This window comes from Clupea harengus, chromosome 15, assembly GCF_900700415.2.
Source record: "Clupea harengus chromosome 15, Ch_v2.0.2, whole genome shotgun sequence".
NCBI lineage: Eukaryota > Metazoa > Chordata > Actinopteri > Clupeiformes > Clupeidae > Clupea > Clupea harengus.
Genome location: NC_045166.1, coordinates 5513706 through 5533705, shown reverse-complemented (window position 1 = coordinate 5533705; position 20000 = coordinate 5513706). Strand labels below are relative to the sequence as shown.

The window sequence follows — 20000 nt, the reverse complement described above, 5'->3', positions numbered from 1 at the left end:
CTCAACACTCAACTCGTCCCTCAGGTATTCCCAACCCCTGCATGAAGAGATCGCGCTCCACAAACACCTGAAGCACAAGAACATTGTGCAGTACCTGGGCTCAATCAGTGAGAACGGCTTCATCAAGATCTTCATGGAACAGGTGCCTGGAGGTAAACGACCAGAGCGCAAGGGCTAGCGCTTGGGAAAGATAGACTGAGGCTGGTCTCCAATAGGAGTGTTCAGATACACCAAGTGTATACACGATACTGCATTTCATCGCAATGTAAACACCTGGCATTTAGCTAACAGATGTCACACATTATTTCTCAGTCTAGTTTCCAGGAGTTCTTAGTATAAATATGTCTAATCGAAACATAAATCTGAAATGAAAACTCTTAATGTCTTGAGCGACTTTGATGATTCGTTTTGGTTAAATCGCCTGTTCAGCGTCCTTTGACTAGCAGGCCCGCTCTGTCATTCTGTTAGCATAAAACCCTTTGACTAGCAGGCCCGCTCTGTCGTTCTGTTAGCATAAAACCCTTTGACTAGCAGGCCCGCTCTGTCGTTCTGTTAGCATAAAACCCTTTGACTAGCAGGCCCGCTCTGTCGTTCTGTTGGCATAAAACCCTTTGACTAGCAGGCCCGCTCTGTCATTCTGTTAGCATAAAACCCCCTCTGTCTGGTGCTCCAGGAAGCCTCTCGGCTCTGCTGCGATCGAAGTGGGGACCGCTGAAGAACAACGAGCCCACCATCGGGTTCTACACCAAGCAGATCCTGGAGGGAATCAAGTACCTTCACGATAACCAGATCGCACACAGAGACATCAAGGTGACTTTTATGTGACAGGCGATCCCCAAGGGCGTTATTCCCCGTTGTGTTATTAATAAGGCCTTCCCTCTGACACAGGCACGCCTGAGGTTGCAGCCTAGCAGAGCTAAACACGTCAGCTTTTTTAGCCATTCTCCTTCTGATATTCATTACAAAGGAATGCGACTAGTGATTGAGACTTGAGACAATTTTATTATTTTGAATTATATAATTGAATTGAATTGATTGGTTACAGCCAATATATTGTTAAATGAAAACAACAAGGTATCACGGGGAAAGGAACTCAGATACATATGTAATGAACACAGCTGTACTGTAAAAAATAACCACCTTTTTCAAACCACCTTCTGCAGAACAGCTGCAAGATCGCATCCATCCATAACAGTCTAGCTGTATCCATTTCATAGTCCATTAAACTTGAATAACCCGTGCAGCTGTACTGCAGTCTACTTTGGAGATGAATATTTGGGAGGGTACATTTGACCTCGAAATGAAAACCATTACTGGACTGCCCTTGAATATAGGCTCAAATCCGTGATGACAGCAGTGTTTACAAATCCGTCAGCACAATTGGGCTCTGCAGCCATGACATAGGACACACCCTGTCACCATATTTACTTCCCCATCAGCATGCTTGCTGTGTGCACACTGCTCTTTATTGCCTGGAGAGTTCCTCTTTATCGTAATCCAGGAGGATTCCCTCTGAGTGCGTCAGTGCTAACTCAGGCTTTAAAGTCTTCTACCTAAGAGGTTTCATTGCCCTCAGTCCCTCCCCTGCAGCCTTCAATTCCACCTCATTTCACTGTTTGAGTGACTCCGACGGCCATTCATGTAAATGTTAATCACTTTGTTTTGGTCGAGCCCCCGACAGTTTACAGGGGTTCAAATGATCAGAGGTTTTGTGCTTGTTTGTCTGGAAACCGTTCATGTGTTCAATGTCAACTTTTTTCCTTGTCACATTTTTCTGTTGAATTGATTTCATTATTATTATTGTGTGTGTGTGTGTGTGTGTGTGTGTGTGTGTGTGTGTGTGTGTGTGTGTGTTTTCCCCACAGGGTGACAATGTCCTCATAAACACCTACAGTGGGGTTCTGAAGATCTCAGACTTTGGTACCTCCAAACGTCTGGCGGGAATCAACCCCTGCACGGAGACATTTACCGGTACAACTCATCTCTTTTTCTCTCTCTCTCTATCTCTCTCTCTCCCTCTCCCTCTCTGTTTCCTTCTTCTCCGCACAGCCTCATAAAGCCCTGGGCCAAACAGGAGTGCCTCAGTGGTCGTATTTACAGTAGCCTCTCCCTCTGTGAATGTGTAGTGCCGCTCTCACGACCCCGCGCCCACATTTTACCAGTCCCTGGAGGAGACGCCAGAAAATGAATGGCTCTCAGAATAGCCTGGGTTGCAGCAGACAGGAAATATTTGTGTGTGTGTGTGTGTGTGTGTGTGTGTGTGTGTGTGTGTGTGTGTGTGTGTGTGTGTGTGTGTGTGTGTGTGTGTGTGTGTGTGTGTGTGTGTGTGTGTGTGTGTGTGTGTGTGTGTGGGAAAGCATGTGTGTATGAGAGATAGAGTGAGTGAGAGAGAGAGCGAGTGTGTAAGGGGTGGGGGTTGGATTTGTGTGTGAAGAGTGTGTGTTGTGTATGTGTGTAAATGGGAGTGTTTGGGGCTGTGGTTTGAGATTGTGCCATGTGTGTGTCTGTGTGTGTGTTGTGTGTTGTGTGTTGTGTGTGTGTGTGTGTGTGTGTATGTGTGTAGAGTCAGGTGATTGGAAAGAAAATCACAATGCCAACCCTTACCAAGGGGCAATCAATCATGACCTGTCTGGCGTGGATCAGCTGATGTCGGGGGTGGGCGGGGGGGTGGGTCCTGCGGGCAGGAGATGGTTTCCAGATACAGCCTGGCGTCTGTGCAGCGGCACTCACATGACAGGCACACTTTTACTGGCATAGCCCCCTCTGGACACCCTGTACACACCCAGCCTCAGATATGCCCTCAGAGTTACCCCTCACCTACTAAGACCGCTGCGCTGTGCCAACCCAGACAGTCCTGTTTGTTCGTGTGTATTTGATTTACTGCAATGACTTTACTTTGGTTTTTGACACGGTTACTTATTCATTACAGTCCAATCCAATTGGGTTGCTTGACTTTGATCACCGGTAGCCTATAAAGTCACTTCTAACCTAATGAATACATTTTCACGCCTTCCAGCTGTCACACATTACTCGCTTCAAAATCAATTTTCAAAATTGACTGTGACGAGGCACAGCCTTGATTTTGATTTGTTTACTTGTTTTTTTTATTTGTTTACTTGTTTTTTTTCCTTGTGTCCCAGTAATTTAAACATGTTCTTATTTTGCAGGCACTTTGCAGTACATGGCTCCCGAGATCATAGACAAGGGGCCGAGAGGCTACGGCAAGCCGGCGGACATCTGGTCGCTGGGCTGCACCATCATAGAGATGGCCACGGGCAAGCCCCCCTTTTACGAGCTGGGGGAGCCACAGGCAGCCATGTTCAAGGTCAGAGGTCACCAGGGGTGGGATGTATCCTGTTGTGTTATGACAGACTATGTCACACGGTGTGTAAAGCAGATGTGTGAGAAGTGCAGTTTGAAGTATTTTGATTGCTTGATCTTCTTCAAGGCTCATTCACGAAACCAAACACGATCTCCTATTCTGGTGTTGTCTTTAATTGGATCTGGTTCATCAGAGGTATATTTGATTGATGTATTAGATCAGTGTGTCTGTGTTTTTGATAAACACCCTAGTGGCAGTGGAGACTACTGTAGGTCTTACTGAAACCTCAGCACCACAACCTTGTCTGGGTCTGTAGGCCCGAAGTGGAAATATTTGGGGGAGGTTTTGGATCAGACTGGAAATAATTTCCTTCCTCAGCAGTACTGGAGAGGCTAGGCCTCACATCGGTGGACTGGACGTGTCTGCATATGTTTCCCCTTAAGAAATGCTCTTAAACGTTCAAAGACCAGCCCCAGCTACCGGGTGGTCCGACCGGTTCTAATTTGAATGTGGAAAATAAAGCAAGCAGACAGTGATCTGCATCTGTGGGTCGTCCCCCCCCCCCCCAGAATAATATGAGCTTAGAAGGAACGACGGTCTACACTCCACCCCAGACTAATATGAGCTAAGAAGGAATGACGGTCTACGCTCACCAGCATTTGCCATATTTAGACATAGAACTGCTCCCGGGAATTTAGCAAAGCAAAACAATGGGAACGATATTTCTAAAGAGCATCTCTCAACAGTGAGGTAAACGTCTGTGTGAAGAAATTATCAGGGGGGGTGGGGGTGGTATTTGCAGAGTTTAGCAGACGGAAATTAAACAGCTACTGTGGAATTCCCCCAGTCTTCACTGAACTTCACTTTTGCATTGTTCACGGGTGGCTAATAGCACACTGGTGCTGACTAGCGTCTGCCGTGTCTGTGATGCTGCTGTGCAAACAGGGCTGATGTCCAGCCTCAAGTCATCGATCTCAATCAAAGCTTCTCAGTGAACCTTGAAGTCTCCATGAAGTACCTCTGTACTGACCTTCTGAGCTCCTGGGGGCCACTGGGGGAAGCAGATGTGTGAAGCACAGGGAAGCAGAGGGCCTCTGTGTGAAGCTCTTGTTGTTGCTTGTTTGGTCAGAGTGGTGGTGGGGGTGGGGGAGGGGTGTAAATTCCTTTCAACTAACTGAACATTTCAGAAGCCATGAAAGAAATTCCTCAAATGCCAACATTGAACTCAGACGGGCTTCTGTTTCTACAGTTTGAAAAATAGGAATGCATTTGTGTGTGTGTGTGTGTGTGTGTGTGTGTGTGTGTGTGTGTGTGTGTGTGTGTGTGTGTGTGTGTGTGTGTGTGTGTGTGTGTGTGAATGTGGGTTTGTTGGTGTGTAATGTGTGTGAGAGAGAAAGAGAGAGAGAGAGAGAGAGCGGGAAAGAAAGCGGGAAAGAAAGAGTATGTGTGTGTTTGTGTGTTTATCTCGGTGTTTGTGTGTTTATCTCTGTAACCTTCATCAGATAAAAGCTCCAAAAATGTTTTCAACAAGAGCAGGATGGTCTGTTACAAGAGTGTCTCTTACAAGAGTCTCTTACAAGAGTGTCTGTTACAAGAGTGTCTCTTACAAGAGTGTCTGTTACAAGAGTGTCTGTTACAAGAGTGTTTGTTACAAGAGTGTCTGTTACAAGAGTGTCTGTCATAGGAGTGTCTATTACAAGGTTTTTTTCTTTCTCTGGACTGCCCACTACAGGTTGGCATGTTTAAGATCCACCCTGAGATTCCAGAGTCCATGTCGACGGAGGCCAAGGCCTTCATCCTGCGCTGTTTTGAGCCCGACCCGGACCGGCGGGCCACGGCCATGGACCTGCTCACCGATGAGTTCCTGACGGTCACCAGCCGCAAGAAACGTGGCAAGAGTGGCTTTACAGGTGGGCTCTGGTCACACGCACGCACGCACGCACGCACACACACACACACACACACACACACACACACACACACACACACACACCTGGGAACACACTCGTGCATTTTAGTCAACAGTTGCATGCAAGCACAAAAATGCCCCATAAGGAATGCGTTCATGCACGATTTTGACACACACAAACACAGATACTGGTATATAGGGCCACACACACACACACACACACACACACACACACACACACACACACACACACACACACACTCAGACTTAATATAAATCGTGTCAAATGGGGTTCATCTGTTAAGGTTCAGAGGTTGAGACTGATAAGGGTACTTCTTTTCTTTGACACGCACAGTGGGGTTGTGTATATCATTATGCAATGTCTTTGGTAGAGAAGAAAATCATGTTTAGATAGATAGCTATCTATGGGAATTCCATGCTTGTGGATTGAAGCAAACAGCATGATGGATTGAGAATTAACAAATAATTACATAAGGAGCAACCAACAAGGAGAATAGCAGAACTTCTACATCTCACACTGTACACAGCTGTTATGAAGCTGTTTTTTTTGGCTATTTGTACAATTAACTGCCACACACCTCGTGTTTTGACTGCTTTTTAATATTGTCCTCATGTTGGGACCTTAAGCCACTGTCTTGTTTGCAGTGAAATTCTCCTCTGAAGCATGTTGTGCCTGGTGTGATCATGTCTAATTCTCACGCCTATTGTCTTTTTTGCATCATAGCACTGACCCCTGGCACAGGTGAGTTGTTTGTTCTCCTTCCACTGGAATTCCTCCTCTTCAGACTCTGCTATCTTTTCTCCCCTCGAGGTTTATTATCACGCGTTACCTGGGAGGTAGAACTCCACAGCACTGTCCATATAACAGGCTGTGCGTTGTATTGATATTGCACAGCACTGTCCATATAACAGGCTGTGCGTTGTATTGATATTGCACAGCACTGTCCATATAACAGGCTGTGCATTGTATTGCGTGGTATTGCACAGCTGTGTCTTCCGTTCTCCTGCACTTCTCTCTCTCTCTCTCTCTCTCTCTCTCTCTCCTACGTTTACGTCACATGTTGTTTTGTTATCTATAGAAATCGAATTGGGTCTGTGATGTATCACTTTGTGTTGTGTATTGTATTATATAGCTGGATGCATAGCATGCTGTTGTTTCCTGTATATTGTGTTACATTCAATTCAAGTCAATTCAATTTTTATTTGTATAGCGCCAAAACAATAAAATTCTCTCAAGGCGCTTTATATGGCTGTGCCAAGGAAGAACCTACGCCACGAGTTGTGTGTCATGTGGTGTTTGGTGATAGGTGAAAATTCACCCTAGTTACCTCAGGACTCCGGAGTTTGTCAATCAGTATATTAATTCAACAAGAACAATTGCAATCGGGCTCACTCACAGCACAAGGATGAAAGTGAAGCAATTTCACTAACATCGCACAGGGTTTATATACTTAGATTTATCTAATGCCGACGCCGTACGTGTTTAACAATCATAGTCAAAACAAGGTTCTCAACCGAGCTTCTTGTATTTTCTCAGGGTCGAGAAAACAATAAGTGGTGCCAGTTAATCAAAGTTACACATATACACAGGAACACAGAAAAGCCATGTCCCTGTTAAAAGAAAAGCATTTAAGATTATTATTAAAACAAGGCACTTGATTCATATATTCTAAAGTCATTAACAGTGTTTGGTAATTATCTCCATCATTTGGTGTCCGCGTCCTCAGAGTACCTGCGCAGCATCTCGCTGCCCGTGCCCGTGGTTGTCGAGGACACCAGCAGCAGCAGTGAGTACGGCTCCGTCTCCCCCGACAACGAGCTCACCGCCAACCCCTTCAGCTTCAAGCCCAGCATCAAGTGCTACAGTGAGAGAGAGGTCAAAGGGACCAGGTCGCTCTTCCTCAGGTGAGCACAGCCCACGTTCCGGAAAGTTCTCAAAGAAAGAGTGCGGTATCCTACCATCTTTTGCAGACATTTGTGGGATGACAGAAATATGGTCCCACTCCAATAGCGGAAAGGATTTGAAATGTCTCCCACAATCGTTTCGGAGATGGACTGCTGTCAAACTCTTATTCACTTAAAGAGTTTCTCTGACAGTGAGCTACTTGAACACAATGTGTTCCCCTGGAGTGTTAAATAACAGTTTCAGTAAGTCAGTTAATTCAGCTGTAACATGAACAGGCTTTATAAGTGGACAGTGACTACTCAGACCATGCGAACACCTAGCATAGCTATGTCAGTTATCGGACAGTGTCAAACATCGGCCATTTTCTTAAACAATCAAAATGCTAAATTTAATAATGGATTAACAATCGATATGCTAAGTTTAATAATTGGTTAACATGACAACCCGAACATTTGCCAATAACACGCGCCTTCCGATAATTAACTCCATTACGATAGTAGATTTATGCTCACATGTCAGATTTGTGTGTTGTAGCGCTAAGGTGGCTACTGAGAACAGGCTGCGGTGTACCAGTTAAATGATGTGTAATGGAGCTGTTATTTTCCCAGCATCCCTGTGGAAAACTTTGATGACCACAGCGCCCCCCCGTCCCCCGAGGAGAAGGACTCTGGCTTCTTCATGCTGAGGAAGGACAGCGAGCGGAGAGCCACGCTGCATCGCATCCTCACCGAGGACCGGGACAAGGTGGTGGCCAACCTCATGGAGACCCTTACCCAGGTCAGCCTCAAGCCCACTTCAAGCCATTCTGTAACCCAGGTTTCATTGTCTTGTCTCTCGCTTTCATTCGCCCACCCTCTCGCCTTCTCTCTCTCTCTCTCTCTCTCTCTCTCTCTCTCTCTCTCTCTATATTTTTTTTTATCTCTTCTCCCCCTTTCAGTGTCTCTGTTCCAGTTTGTCTTTCTCTGTCTGTCAAAGTGTAGAACAATTATGTGTACTCTTGTCTGTCCATCGCATATTCCCCTTTCTAAATCAGTCTTGTCATTAGTCTTTCTTTCATCCTAAGTATGTACTTTTATCATATGTTAATGTTATTGTATGTTAATGTTCATCTCTCTCTCTGTATGTGTGTGTGTGTAGAGCCCAGAGGAGACCAAACTGAAGCGCCAGCACGTCTCAACACTGGTGCAGAGCCTGGGTGATTTTGTGCGCATGGCCGACCGCAAGATCATCGCCGGCACGCTCTCACAGCTCAAGCTGGAGCTGGACTTCGAGAGCGCGGCCATCAGCCAGCTGCAGGTCGTGCTCTTCGGCTTCCAGGACGCGGTGAGCGAACCCTGCCACCTCCCCCCAAAGCCATGCCCTGGCCGAATATTGAGGCTCTGAAGCACAAGGCTAGGGGGTTTTGTGTTCTAAAAAAAAAACCCAGATAAAAACAATTTCAAGGTTCGACTGTGCTACACTATCTGTGTCACTTTCTATGTCACAGTGAAGCATCATGGATGTTGAGGATGTGGTGAGGGTGGCCCGTATGCCAAGACCAAGAAGCATATGGTTACAGGGTCAGGTCCTGCTGCACAAGGCTGGAGCTTTATGTTCTGAAAACAAGTGTAAAGGTAGAGTGGTTGCTACACTTTAGATTGTTCAGCGAAGCACCGTGGGTTTTCCAAGAAGTGTTGAGCGGTTCCTTGAGGCCATGCCCTCAAGGGCTAGAGGTTTAGGTTTGAAGAGCAATTTCCAAAGAACTTCTTGAGACATAATTCATGCCAGAATGAGCTTTGAGAGATATTATTTATAAAACATGTTGACATGTGTTTTGTGCTGCCATAAGTTTATCTAAATTCAGGAATGTTCTGGCTAGTTTTACTTTCTTATTACGCTATAATCCACCTCTGCCTTAACAGGAACTCAGAGGTGGAGCCCGTTGAAGGACGTATGGCATGAATTGCCTGATTCATGTTATTAACGATTTATGAGTTTCCTCTGAGCTGTCACATAGCAAAGATGATGTGACTATCTGAACTGATTAAATGTTAATTTGATTCAATTAGCCATTTAATAACTCACAACAAATGACATGGGCACAGATTAAATTAGCCTTTAATGTAATTTCAGTCTGTCTGGTATTTAAAAAAAAAATAGTAAAATCCCAACCCACCAATTGAACCCACCGGCGAACACAACAGATGGACTGCTGTCAAGCACTGTTAATGTATTGTAATGTAGTGTAATGTAACGGTTACTATAATTGCCCTGCTAGAAAAAAAGTTTCACAGCGGAACTGAGAACATTGCACACATCGCGCAATTTTGCTTGGCTGATCATATTTTTGTCGCGTCAGTTTCTTCCTCATTTGGTTCATTTCCTCTCTGGCATTTTGTGAGGTGTTTCGGGGGAACATCTTTCATACTGAAAAAAAAAGAAATGGGGAAGTCTTTTCGTTAACCCAGACGGTAGAGACATATTTATGTCATTTGCCGCGCAAGCAGTCATGCAAACGACTCCTTTCCCTGACTGGTTGGCACAGTTAGAGATGAGTGTGGTGTGGTGTGGAGGGGCGCTCCCTTGTGGACAGACATGGTAATTAGTAGGTGGGAATAGGGACACAAGATTCAAATGATTTCCGTATTTGCAGTCCTAATAAAACTTTCCAAAAGAGTTCAAATGATCCAATTATGTGGATTTTTTTTGGTTGTGCTAGATAACGGAATTAGGTAAGGAGAGTGCATGTCTTTTGAATCAGATTTTGAAAGATGTAGGCCTTCTTTATGTGGCTCCACATGGCAGGCCTTCTTTATGTGGGTGTGTGTGTGTGTGCGCGTGTGCGTTTGTGTGTGTGTGTGTGTGTGTGTGTATGTGTGTGTGAGACTGAATGCTCAAGTGAGTGTGACTGTTGTGTACGTGTGTGTGTGTGTGTGTGTGTGTGTGTGCGTGTGATACTGAATGCTCAAGTGAGTATGACTGTTGTGTACATGTGTGTGTGAGACTAAATGCTCAAGTGAGTGTTATTGTTGTGTGTGTGTGTGTGTGTGTGTGTGTGTATGTGTGTGTGAGACTAAATGCTCAAGTGAGTGTGACTGTTGTGTGTGTGTGTGTGATTGGTGTGTGTGTGTGTGTGTGTGTGTGTGTGTGTGTGTGTGTGTGTGTGTGTGTGTATGCACGTGTGTATATTCGAAGGAAGCTCCAGTTGATTAATAAATGTCTCTGTGGGTTTGCTTGTCTCCAGGTAAACAAAGTCCTTCGCAACCACAACATCAAGCCTCACTGGATGTTTGCCCTGGACAACATCATCCGCAAAGCGGTGCAGACGGCCATCACCATCCTGGTGCCAGGTAATGTCTGGATCCCATTCAAGCCTCTCCACGGCTATTTCCATCCCTGTTTGCAGAAATAGACTTTCCCAACATAGACCACACTTATATACACTGCACCGAACTCACTGAACCCATATATACAGTATGTCATTGTTATGAATGACAAAATACCGTAGCTGATCGTAATCATAATACTCAAAATCACTCTCATGCATAGACAAGGTAAGCTTCCTTCATGTTGTCAGTGCAGTTACATTTACATTTACATTTAGTCATTTAGCAGACGCTTTTGTCCAAAGCGACGTACAAGGGAGAGAACAGTCAAGCTACGAGCAATAGAGACCTAGTGTAACAATAAATACTGTTTTACATAGAAAATTGAAAAAAAGTGCAGGAATGTAACTGCTGTAAGTGCAAGTTAAGTACTAGTAGAAGTCCAAGTTAGGAAGGAAGGTACCTTCAAGAGCTTCTTAAAGGTAGAGAGGGACGCCCCTGCTCTGGTAGTGCTAGGCAGCTCGTTCCACCAACGTGGAACTACGAATGAGAAAAGTCTAGATTGCTGTAATTGCACAGACAGCAGTGCTAAGCAACGCTCATTAGACGAGCGCAGCATCCTTGGTGTAACATTGGCCATTACAAGAGCATTTATGTAGATGGGAGCAGAACCAGCAATCACTCTGTAGGCAAGCATAAGTGACTTGAACTTGATGCGAGCAGCTACAGGCAGCCACAGTGTAGCTCAATAAGTAGTGGTCTGACAAGTGCCCTCTTGGATTGGTTGAACACCAGACGCGCTGCCGCTTTCTGGATCATCACTGACCGTGGTTACATGCATTCGAATAACTGGCTTAGTCGGACTGAAATCGAATTATCCGTGTTAATGTAAACACCTTTGTTCGACTATGTGCGGTCCGACTATGATCCGATTAACACCCCTGGATAACTCGATCCGATCCGGTTGATAATTCGGATGGATTAGGAACTGGACTTTGCGTCTTTGCGCATGCTTGAGATCCCGCCGCCCTCCTCCCTCCCTCCCTGCCAGGTCGTGACCCGGAAGACGAAAGAGAGAAAAGTTGTCTCAACTGTTCATACTAATGACACGTTTTTTTATGAATATCCTGCAGACTGTCTCACAAGCTTATTCTTGTTGATTATGAACAAACATAACAGAAGAGGTCCGAAGATATGAGCACCTTTACAACCCCTCCTTAAACACGTATAAGGACGTTCCACATTTTATTCGATTAAAACACACAGCAGTACTGTCAAATCAGCTGTCACTTGGCTATTACCTGACCAATACCTGTCAAACTCGGTGATAGTATTCACAACTAATTTGTCCTTCATTCTATCAAATGTGATGAAATTTGGTATTGTACCCGTGAGGCAAGCGTGAGTTGGGTTTTGTTCGGTTATCTGGCGCTGAAAAAAACACGAAAAAGTACTGTCAAATCAGAAAGCAAATCAGCTGTCACTCGGCTATTGAGTTTTGTTCGGTTATTTGGCGCTGCCCTCTAAAGACAGACGTGAAAGGTAGATTTTCCCGTTGCAATGCCTTCGTTTATAGACAACAACGATCATACACTCCCATTGCACTCAAACAACCACACTCAAACGAGGAGATATTGTATAAATTAGCCTATTAAGTATTGTATTGTATTAATTGCACAGAGTTCCAGTGGCGCATGCAGCCGTACGCACTGTGCATACCTTCTGCTATGCGAGAAGAATTTTTTTTTATCATGAACGCATATTTATTACAATGGGGAAACTATAATGTCGGAGTACGGACAACTAATGCCTAGCGTTGACGATGCAGATACAGAGCTGGAGATGTGGAGACAGCTAAATGAGTTACAGCCAAAACGCAGTGAGCTTTGTCAAGCCCTGGAAAGTTCGGCAAATTTCTACCCAAACATTCATTGCGTCCTGAAGGTCTTGTTGACAATGCCCGTTTCCACAGCGTCTGCTGAGCGGTCATTCAGTACAACGAGGCGTCTTAAGACATATCTACGAAGTACGATGACTGACAAAAGACTGACTGGACTTGCTCTCATTAATATTCACACAGATTTGGAAATCGACAGCGAAGAAGTACTAAAACAATTTGATGCAACTGGCAGAAGGGCAATGCGTTTAGGCTGTAACCCATTATTTGCGCGCGCGTGTGTGTGTGTGTGTGTGAATGGGTTCCATGGCAATGTTCCGAAGGCCCATTATTCCGACAGCCCGCTGTTCCGAAATTGTGAGCACAGCAACGTGAACCACTATAGCCCACATGCACATCCCAATGAATCACACAATCATAAACATATAAATGCATTTATTTCACAAGCATGAACTTTAATTCAGAATACTACACACATGGCATTTGCATCGCAAACATACTTTTATGATTGCCAACGCATGCATGCTTTGTCAGTGCTTGACAAGATCTGCGTAATATCCTGCGACAATGTGCCGGTGATTTCCTTTGCATGAGTGGTATTCAATATTCAAAACCAGAGTAGGCTAAGTTAACAAATATTGCCTAGGAAAAGTTATATGCGTGATAGCCCGGTGAGCGTCTCTGCTCCGCTGCGCGAACTAAATGCTGTGTGTGTTTTGTGCCACTTAAAATATTTCTAAATTTCGCCAGGAGGACTATTTTTCGGAATATTGAGATTTCGGAATATCGGGCTTTCGGAACACTAGGCCATCCCCGTGTGAATGTGCGTGCGTTTCTCTCTCGTTTCTTCACCTTTGAATAATGTAACTTATAAACACGTCGGCCCAGCAGAAACAAACAAACAAACAAACAACGCGATGGACAACCCAAGAGGCAACACGCATTTCTGGACCGATGAACAGACGTGATTCATGCTGAATCAACTGTTGTTGTTGTTGGTAGTGGTGAAGAGGTCAAGCGGAAATGGCTGTATCACCACTAGTTGTAATGAAAACACCGCCACCTATCGTATCGGATATGACATGCTTTCGGCCAATGATTCGATTTATTCACTGCCATGTATATAGGGATAATAGCAGTTGCCCCAAAAGATAGCATAGTCCGACTAAAGCAAGATTCGAATTATACCATCATGTAAACGCACTGAGTGGTTTCACCACGCATGCCGGCAGGCCCGTTAGGTGGGCGTTGCAATACCAAGGTTTGCACCAGCAGCTGGGTGGCATATTGGGTTAGGTACGGCCTGATTTTGCGGATGTTGTATAGCGCAAAGCGGCACAACCGGGAGACAGAGGCAATGTGGTCAGTGAAAGTCAGTTGGTCATCAATAAAGACACAGAGATTTTGGAAGGAACAAGTGATAAGGCGTCAATTATGATATTGATGTTGTGGTGGATGGCCTGTTTGGCTAGAAAGACCAGTTTCGTTTCAGCCAATGCAGAGGAAAGAATGTGTGAAAATATGAGAAGCCTTAAAAAAAATCTAGCCCCTTCAGAATCTATACGGTAGACACTTCCTCAGAGATCAAAAGACTGACCACATGAGAGCACCCAGCTGTTGTCACGAGCCAAAAGAATGGCAGTCACAAGGGCTGCCTGTGTTTAAAATCATTTATCATAAAACACAAACACAAACACAAACACGAAATAGGTGGGCAGCATGACTCACAGCCACTTTGGCAAGATGCTTCTCGCTTAACCCCACTGTTGCTTTTTGCAGCTCCCTGCCAGAATCTAAAAAATGGAATGTTACCAAGTAACACTTTCCCAGACAAAATACATATATAAATATTATGCTTGTTAATTATTTATCATAACTGATGAATAAAATGTTGCATATTGGCCATAATTGTCCTTTTTAAAAACTGTACTAATATGGATATTGTCATACAGTGTTAGTAATGGACGCACCATGCAGCTGAGTTTGATGGCATAACCCAAAGCCCAGCTGAGTTTGATAGCATAACCCAAAGCCCAGCTGAGATTGATAGCATAACCCAAAGCCCAGCATTTTAGTGGCAAGTGTGTTTTTTTGATGCTCTGGGATGTTGTCCCTTGAGGCCACACCTGTAATACACAGAGCTCGAGGTTTAGGTTTGAAGAGCAAGCTCCAAAGAGTCGCTGTCCTGCAATCCCTTGTCTCATTCAAGGAACCTGATGTCTCTTGAGACTTACTTCATGCCGGAATGAATGTTGACATGTGTTTTGTGCTGCCACATACCATAAGCTTATCTAAATTCAGGAATGTTCTGGCTAGTTTTACTTTCTTATTACGATATAGTCCACCTCTGCCTCAACAGGAACTCTGAGGTGGAGCCCGTTGAAGGACGTATGGCATGAATGGCCTCCTGATTCATGTTATTAACCATTTATGAGTTTCCTCTTTGCTGTCACATGGCAAAGATGCTGTGAGGATCTGATCCGCTTAAGACAGTTGTTCAGAGTTGCTCTTGAGTCTCTTGTTGAAACACAATGCCTGACGGATTTGAAACAGGATTACACAGAAGCCACGAGTGTGTACGCAGCTGCTAACAGGTCTTACTCTAAAGTAGTGTTTATTGATTTGATAAGGCTACTCGAGGGAGAATATGATCTGATTCACTGTGTAAGCTCTTAAGCTTTGTGTTTAGCCTGCGTGACCATGTGCAAAATGATTGTGAATGTCCCTTTTATACCGAAAGCATTATATGATAAGATGTGTGCAGCGTTAAAGGAGTGGTCCACTCAGATAGGTATAAGTTATTGGTAGAATTAAGAGAACACCATCTTAAAGGTGTTTGAGTACAGATAGGTGTGTGTTATTGGTGTAGGAGAACGCCGTCTTAAAAGTGTTTGCGTTTTTTGATGATCCAAGCTGCTTCAGTATAGATGAACTTTAATTAGCCTGAGATGAAGACTGGCAGTGGGATGTCAACGGTTGCTAGCTAATGTTGAGTGTGTGTGTGTGTGTGTGTGTGTGTGTGTGTTCAGAACTCCGACCTCACTTCAGCTTGGCCTCAGAAAGTGACCCCACTGACCAGGACGATGTGGATGAGGAAGTGGAGCCCGAGGACACGCCCACCCGCAAGCACCGCCCTGAGCCCACAGCCAATCACGACGATACAGTGGCCACGTCGGGTGTGAGCACGCTCAGTTCAACAGTGTCGCACGAGTCCCACAATGCAAAGCGCTCAGTCAGCATGGAGCTGGGCCGCATGAAGCTAGAGACCAACAGGTGAGTGTGAGTGTGAGTGTGACTGTGACTGTGACTGTGACTGTGTCTCTGTATACAGTATATGTGTCTAGTATGACCTCTTTTTCACCTCCTGATCAAAGGCAAGCACAAATATTGCACAAGCTCCCCCTGCTGATCGTAAATACTGCCACCTAGTGGATATATGATGCATTCTCTGGACCTTAAGTACACTGCAACAGCTTTTGTAGATAACAGAGATTCATTTCAGAAATTCCGAAATATATGGGAATATTGACTTAATAAATATAGATATATTTTCTTGTCAACTCTGCAAGGCCATTCCTTTTTGATTGAGGACGTTGTGTGCGTGTGTCCTAGGCTGTTGGAGGAGCTCCTGGAGAAGGAGCGCGAGTACCAGTCCATCCTGCAGCAGGTGCTTGAGGAGAGAGACCAGGAGATCCGGCTCCTTCGATCGCGTTCACAGCCCATCGGTGAGTCCCGAAACGGCCTCTGCTTCCCTTTACCAATCACGACACTGCCTGAAGCCAAGTCATATCGAGTCTCTTTCATTTATATACAAAATGTATATCTAAAATCCCAGTAGGCAAGGCAAACAAATAGACGATCAGAACATACATGAATAAAAGGTAGAGAGTTAAATCCTTTTTTTATTTATTTTTTCATTCATTCATTCATTAGACACTTCTATCCAGGGCGACTTTGCAGATACACATTTCTGTGGCCTATGACAGTTTGCTAGAACACAAACCCATGATCTTGGTGTCGTTGGCATCAGGTTGCTATACCCGATGAGCCGCAGGCACAAATATTTCCAGCGTTGCAAAGAGAAATGTATTTTAAGTGAGTGTGTCGCACTCACCCGGCAGCTGTGAGCGTTGCTGATGGGCGCTGTTGTGTGTTCCTCTCTCCGACAGACATCCCCACGCCATCGGTCAGGCAGAGGAACCCCTGCGAGCAGGCCTCCGGAGACCCCGAGCTGGCCCAGTGGCTGAGGCTACACGGGGCCGACAAGGACGCCATAGAGAGGGTAGGACTCTTCACATAAGCATTGGATACAACATTAGATATTCCACTTGCTAACATAGGTAGTCGTCTCACTGGGCCTCAGTGAAGCGCCTATTGCCTCCAACAATGTCAATTGACTTCTAATATATTCTGTTAAATTCATCAACAGATAACCACAGAGGACTACACTCTTGATGATCTTCTTTACTTTGTAACCAGGGATGACCTGAAGAGTTTGAGACTACGGTAGGATTCACAGCATAGCATTCTGCCTGCTGTACTGTTCTCTGCAACATAAGTCACCAAAAGATAACGCTGTGTATGAAATCACGTTCTCGTTAGACATAGCTCCACAGTTTATCATGATTTGAAGCCTTAACTGTATTTACATTTTGACATGTTAACGGGAAACTTTGGAATTTTTCAAACCCTATTTTTTAGATCTTTTTTGGGTTCAAACTTACTAAGTATTGAGTTAGAACACTATAACCAGCAACTGCAAAACGGCTATACGATGTAATCGCATCCGCCGACCCAAAAAGATCTAAAAATAGTGCCCGTGTTGAATTTTTTTTTCAATTTAGTGTTGGCCATACAGCACATTTCACGTTTGTGTCCAGAGCAGCTTGCAGAGGCACGCAGGCATACTGTATGCTTCATAAGCAGTGCAGCTCCTCTGCCAGTCAAGCCTTTGACCTTGGCCATTTTACCCAGCAGGCTGGAGAGACTGAATGACAGTACAGTAGCAAACTATGCTGACCGTGTAGCGGTCGACTCTAGGCTACTTCTGACCCTGGTCTACAGTGTGTGTGCCAGAAAACAAAACGTTTCAAGAATCAAGCAACACACACACACACACACACTTGTGGTTAAAAAGCAGTCGAAATTCATGGAAGTCTAAACTAGTCTCTGTTGCTGGATTTTTTTGCACTCGTAGACATGGCTCTCACCCAAGCACCATGTGAGTTGACGAAGTTGCTGCAGATTTTTCACTCTCACAATATCTGTATGAGGATGTAGTGCTCACTCTGTTTTGTGTGTATGTGTTTGTTTCTCTTCAGAGGGGGGATCCTGTGCCGGCTGTGGAAAGCCATCTCGGAGCACAGGGAGAAGCCGTCCTGAGAGTGAAGAAAAAAAAAACCCCATCGTACAGCAGTATTCCCTTTTCCCGACACTGCACTTTACACCCAGTGTTTGAATACAAGACCAATATCTGTCGCTCAGGCCCCTTTAAGAGTCCGCTGAGCTCGGCGAGTTTACCTTAACACAGGCTTAGTCCAGGGCCTCTTGGGGGAACTGTTACAGAGACTAGGGGCCCTGCAGAATCTCAGCACGCCTGATCCAGCACCACTAAGATTTTTTTTAATTCCTCTTTCTAAAAACTGAAACAAACTAATCTTTTTTTTTTTTTTCTATTTAAATGATATTTAATTTTCTGAGAAAACACACAATTCTCAGTGGGTGTTTATGAGCAGACTCATTGCTTTGCATTGGAAGTGTAACCTTCAGGCCCCGGAGCAGCCCATTCTCACACTAGTTCCAGATTACACACGGGAGTTAGGAGTAGACCCCAAGCCTATTGGGAAGCCTCTTGCTGCAGCCTACTGGTGCACATCTCTGTGTGTTTGGGCCAGAAACCACTGGCATAAATCCATAAAAAAGACCTTTAGGGCGCTAGTTTTAGAGTAAAAAAGTCATGGCGGAAACGGCAGCACATGCACACTGTTCTGCGCTACGTGGGCAGAACCAGGCCAAAGTGAATTCGGGAAAGGTTTGGTTAAAGCCGACCAATAGCATTGCCAAGCAGTATCTTTAAACTGAACGTGTCAGAAGAGGTTTCAGTGTGAGGAGATGGCGGTATGGCTGAGGGGTTAGGGTTAGGGTTAGGGTTAGGGACAGGGTCCACCAATAAGGATAAACCATAGTGCTTTTTCTGTTAACACGTAATCGTAGTTCGTCAGACATGTTTTAGAATGCCCAAGCCACTCCTCTTTTTCGAACTGACCGTTACATTGTTAATCATTCTACGTTGATCATTCTACTTTGAGACTGTAAAACAGAAAATGCCACAGTTTTGCTCACTTAGATTCCACGACGAGCTATTTATGTTGAGCCAGATATAGCCTATCCCATCAACCCATCCTTTCTGGAGAATGTATTTAGGTCTGAAATAAGACATAACATGTAATCATCTACATTCGTCTAATGAAAAACACTTGCAACTGAGACAAATGAAAATACATAGCTGACAGTCATTGTGGCACTCACCACGCTGTGGTGCGGTGCGACTCGTGGGAGCAGGAGAGGTCAGCTCTATATTCTGTGGAGGTGTTGAGATGGAAACCTGGGTTTTCATAGCACTTGCACTCTTTTCCACAATAAGATTCATGCGGTGTGGTGATGGGAAAGAATGATCTCAAGCGTTTACTGCGACAGCACATTAGCTTCGTCTCAGGTAACCTTTACTTGATGCTGTCGCTGCATCTGGAACCCCAGCAGAACTGAAGGGGTTCGTGGAAGCCTGTTTAGCCGAGCACTGGGTTAGGTTCGGAGATATGTTTATGCATCGTCTTTCTGCATTCCGTTGCAGCCATGCCAAGAAAAGAGACCTTCTGTGGTGACACGGCATTTGATCTTCTGCCGTAGTCTACTTACACTACAATACATGAGTAGACATAACAAGAAAAGTAATTGTGTGTTTACATCATGGATGACATTCGTTTACTGCTGACTGGACATTTAACTGAAGTTGGACAAATTGGACTACCTCTTTCCAGACACTCTTTTGTTGTTAAAATAAAAAAAAAAAACGTTTTTTAAAAGCCTGTTAGGATATGGCAGTTTTTAAAAAAAAAATTTAATGTATCACCGGGTTTACCACCAAACTAGGGCCCTTAATGGAAACCTGCACTTTGTGTCCACATGCAGTTGATGTGGTTTGGTCTGTCCCATCCCTCACTAAAACATATCAGGCTTTTTCTTGCATGCTGCAGTGAAGTTGTCATAGACACCCAATGACGGTATGGTATTGAAGTCGTTATGTTTTTCCGTTGCTGTCGATGTCAAAGGTTTTCGGCCATTTTGTTTACAAAACCTGAGACTGACTAGAAATCGCCTGAGAGCCGCAGATTTGCCACCCTGTTGCTTCGTTTAACTTGCCATTGTTTTATCGGAGGTGCCCTCGAGCAGCTTCCAGTCTGCTGTGTTTTTATCTGTCACTACTCTAAATTCTTCAATCTTGTACTTTCCAGTGCATTGCAGTCACAGTTAAAAAAATAAAATTATATATATATATTTCAGCTTTCAGTTTTGTGCACAACATGAGCTCAGACACTGAAAAAACAATGGTTTGTTTGGCTTTATATGTTTGAGTCGATTAC

The 20000-nt window shown here is 44.6% G+C and overlaps 1 protein-coding gene across 2 annotated transcripts in view; it reads left to right on the top strand.

The window, feature by feature from the left end:
* map3k5 (mitogen-activated protein kinase kinase kinase 5) overlaps nt 1-20000 on the top strand; it is a 54390-nt gene that overhangs the window by 33804 nt on the left and 586 nt on the right. Inside the window, exons 16-30 of one of the 2 annotated variants that reach the window (XM_012826655.3) lie at nt 25-152; nt 674-810; nt 1866-1971; nt 3168-3325; nt 5055-5232; nt 5977-5994; nt 6980-7157; nt 7767-7935; nt 8296-8481; nt 10382-10487; nt 15390-15633; nt 15973-16085; nt 16530-16642; nt 16790-16866; nt 17682-20000. The exon at nt 17682-20000 is cut by the window's right edge and continues 586 nt beyond it. In XM_012826655.3, the coding sequence (XP_012682109.1) occupies nt 25-152; nt 674-810; nt 1866-1971; nt 3168-3325; nt 5055-5232; nt 5977-5994; nt 6980-7157; nt 7767-7935; nt 8296-8481; nt 10382-10487; nt 15390-15633; nt 15973-16085; nt 16530-16642; nt 16790-16866; nt 17682-17742 (1972 nt within the window). In that variant the 3' untranslated portion in view covers nt 17743-20000. The remainder of the gene's footprint in view (nt 1-24; nt 153-673; nt 811-1865; nt 1972-3167; nt 3326-5054; nt 5233-5976; nt 5995-6979; nt 7158-7766; nt 7936-8295; nt 8482-10381; nt 10488-15389; nt 15634-15972; nt 16086-16529; nt 16643-16789; nt 16867-17681) is intronic. The other variant, XM_012826656.3, reaches the window with a different exon arrangement.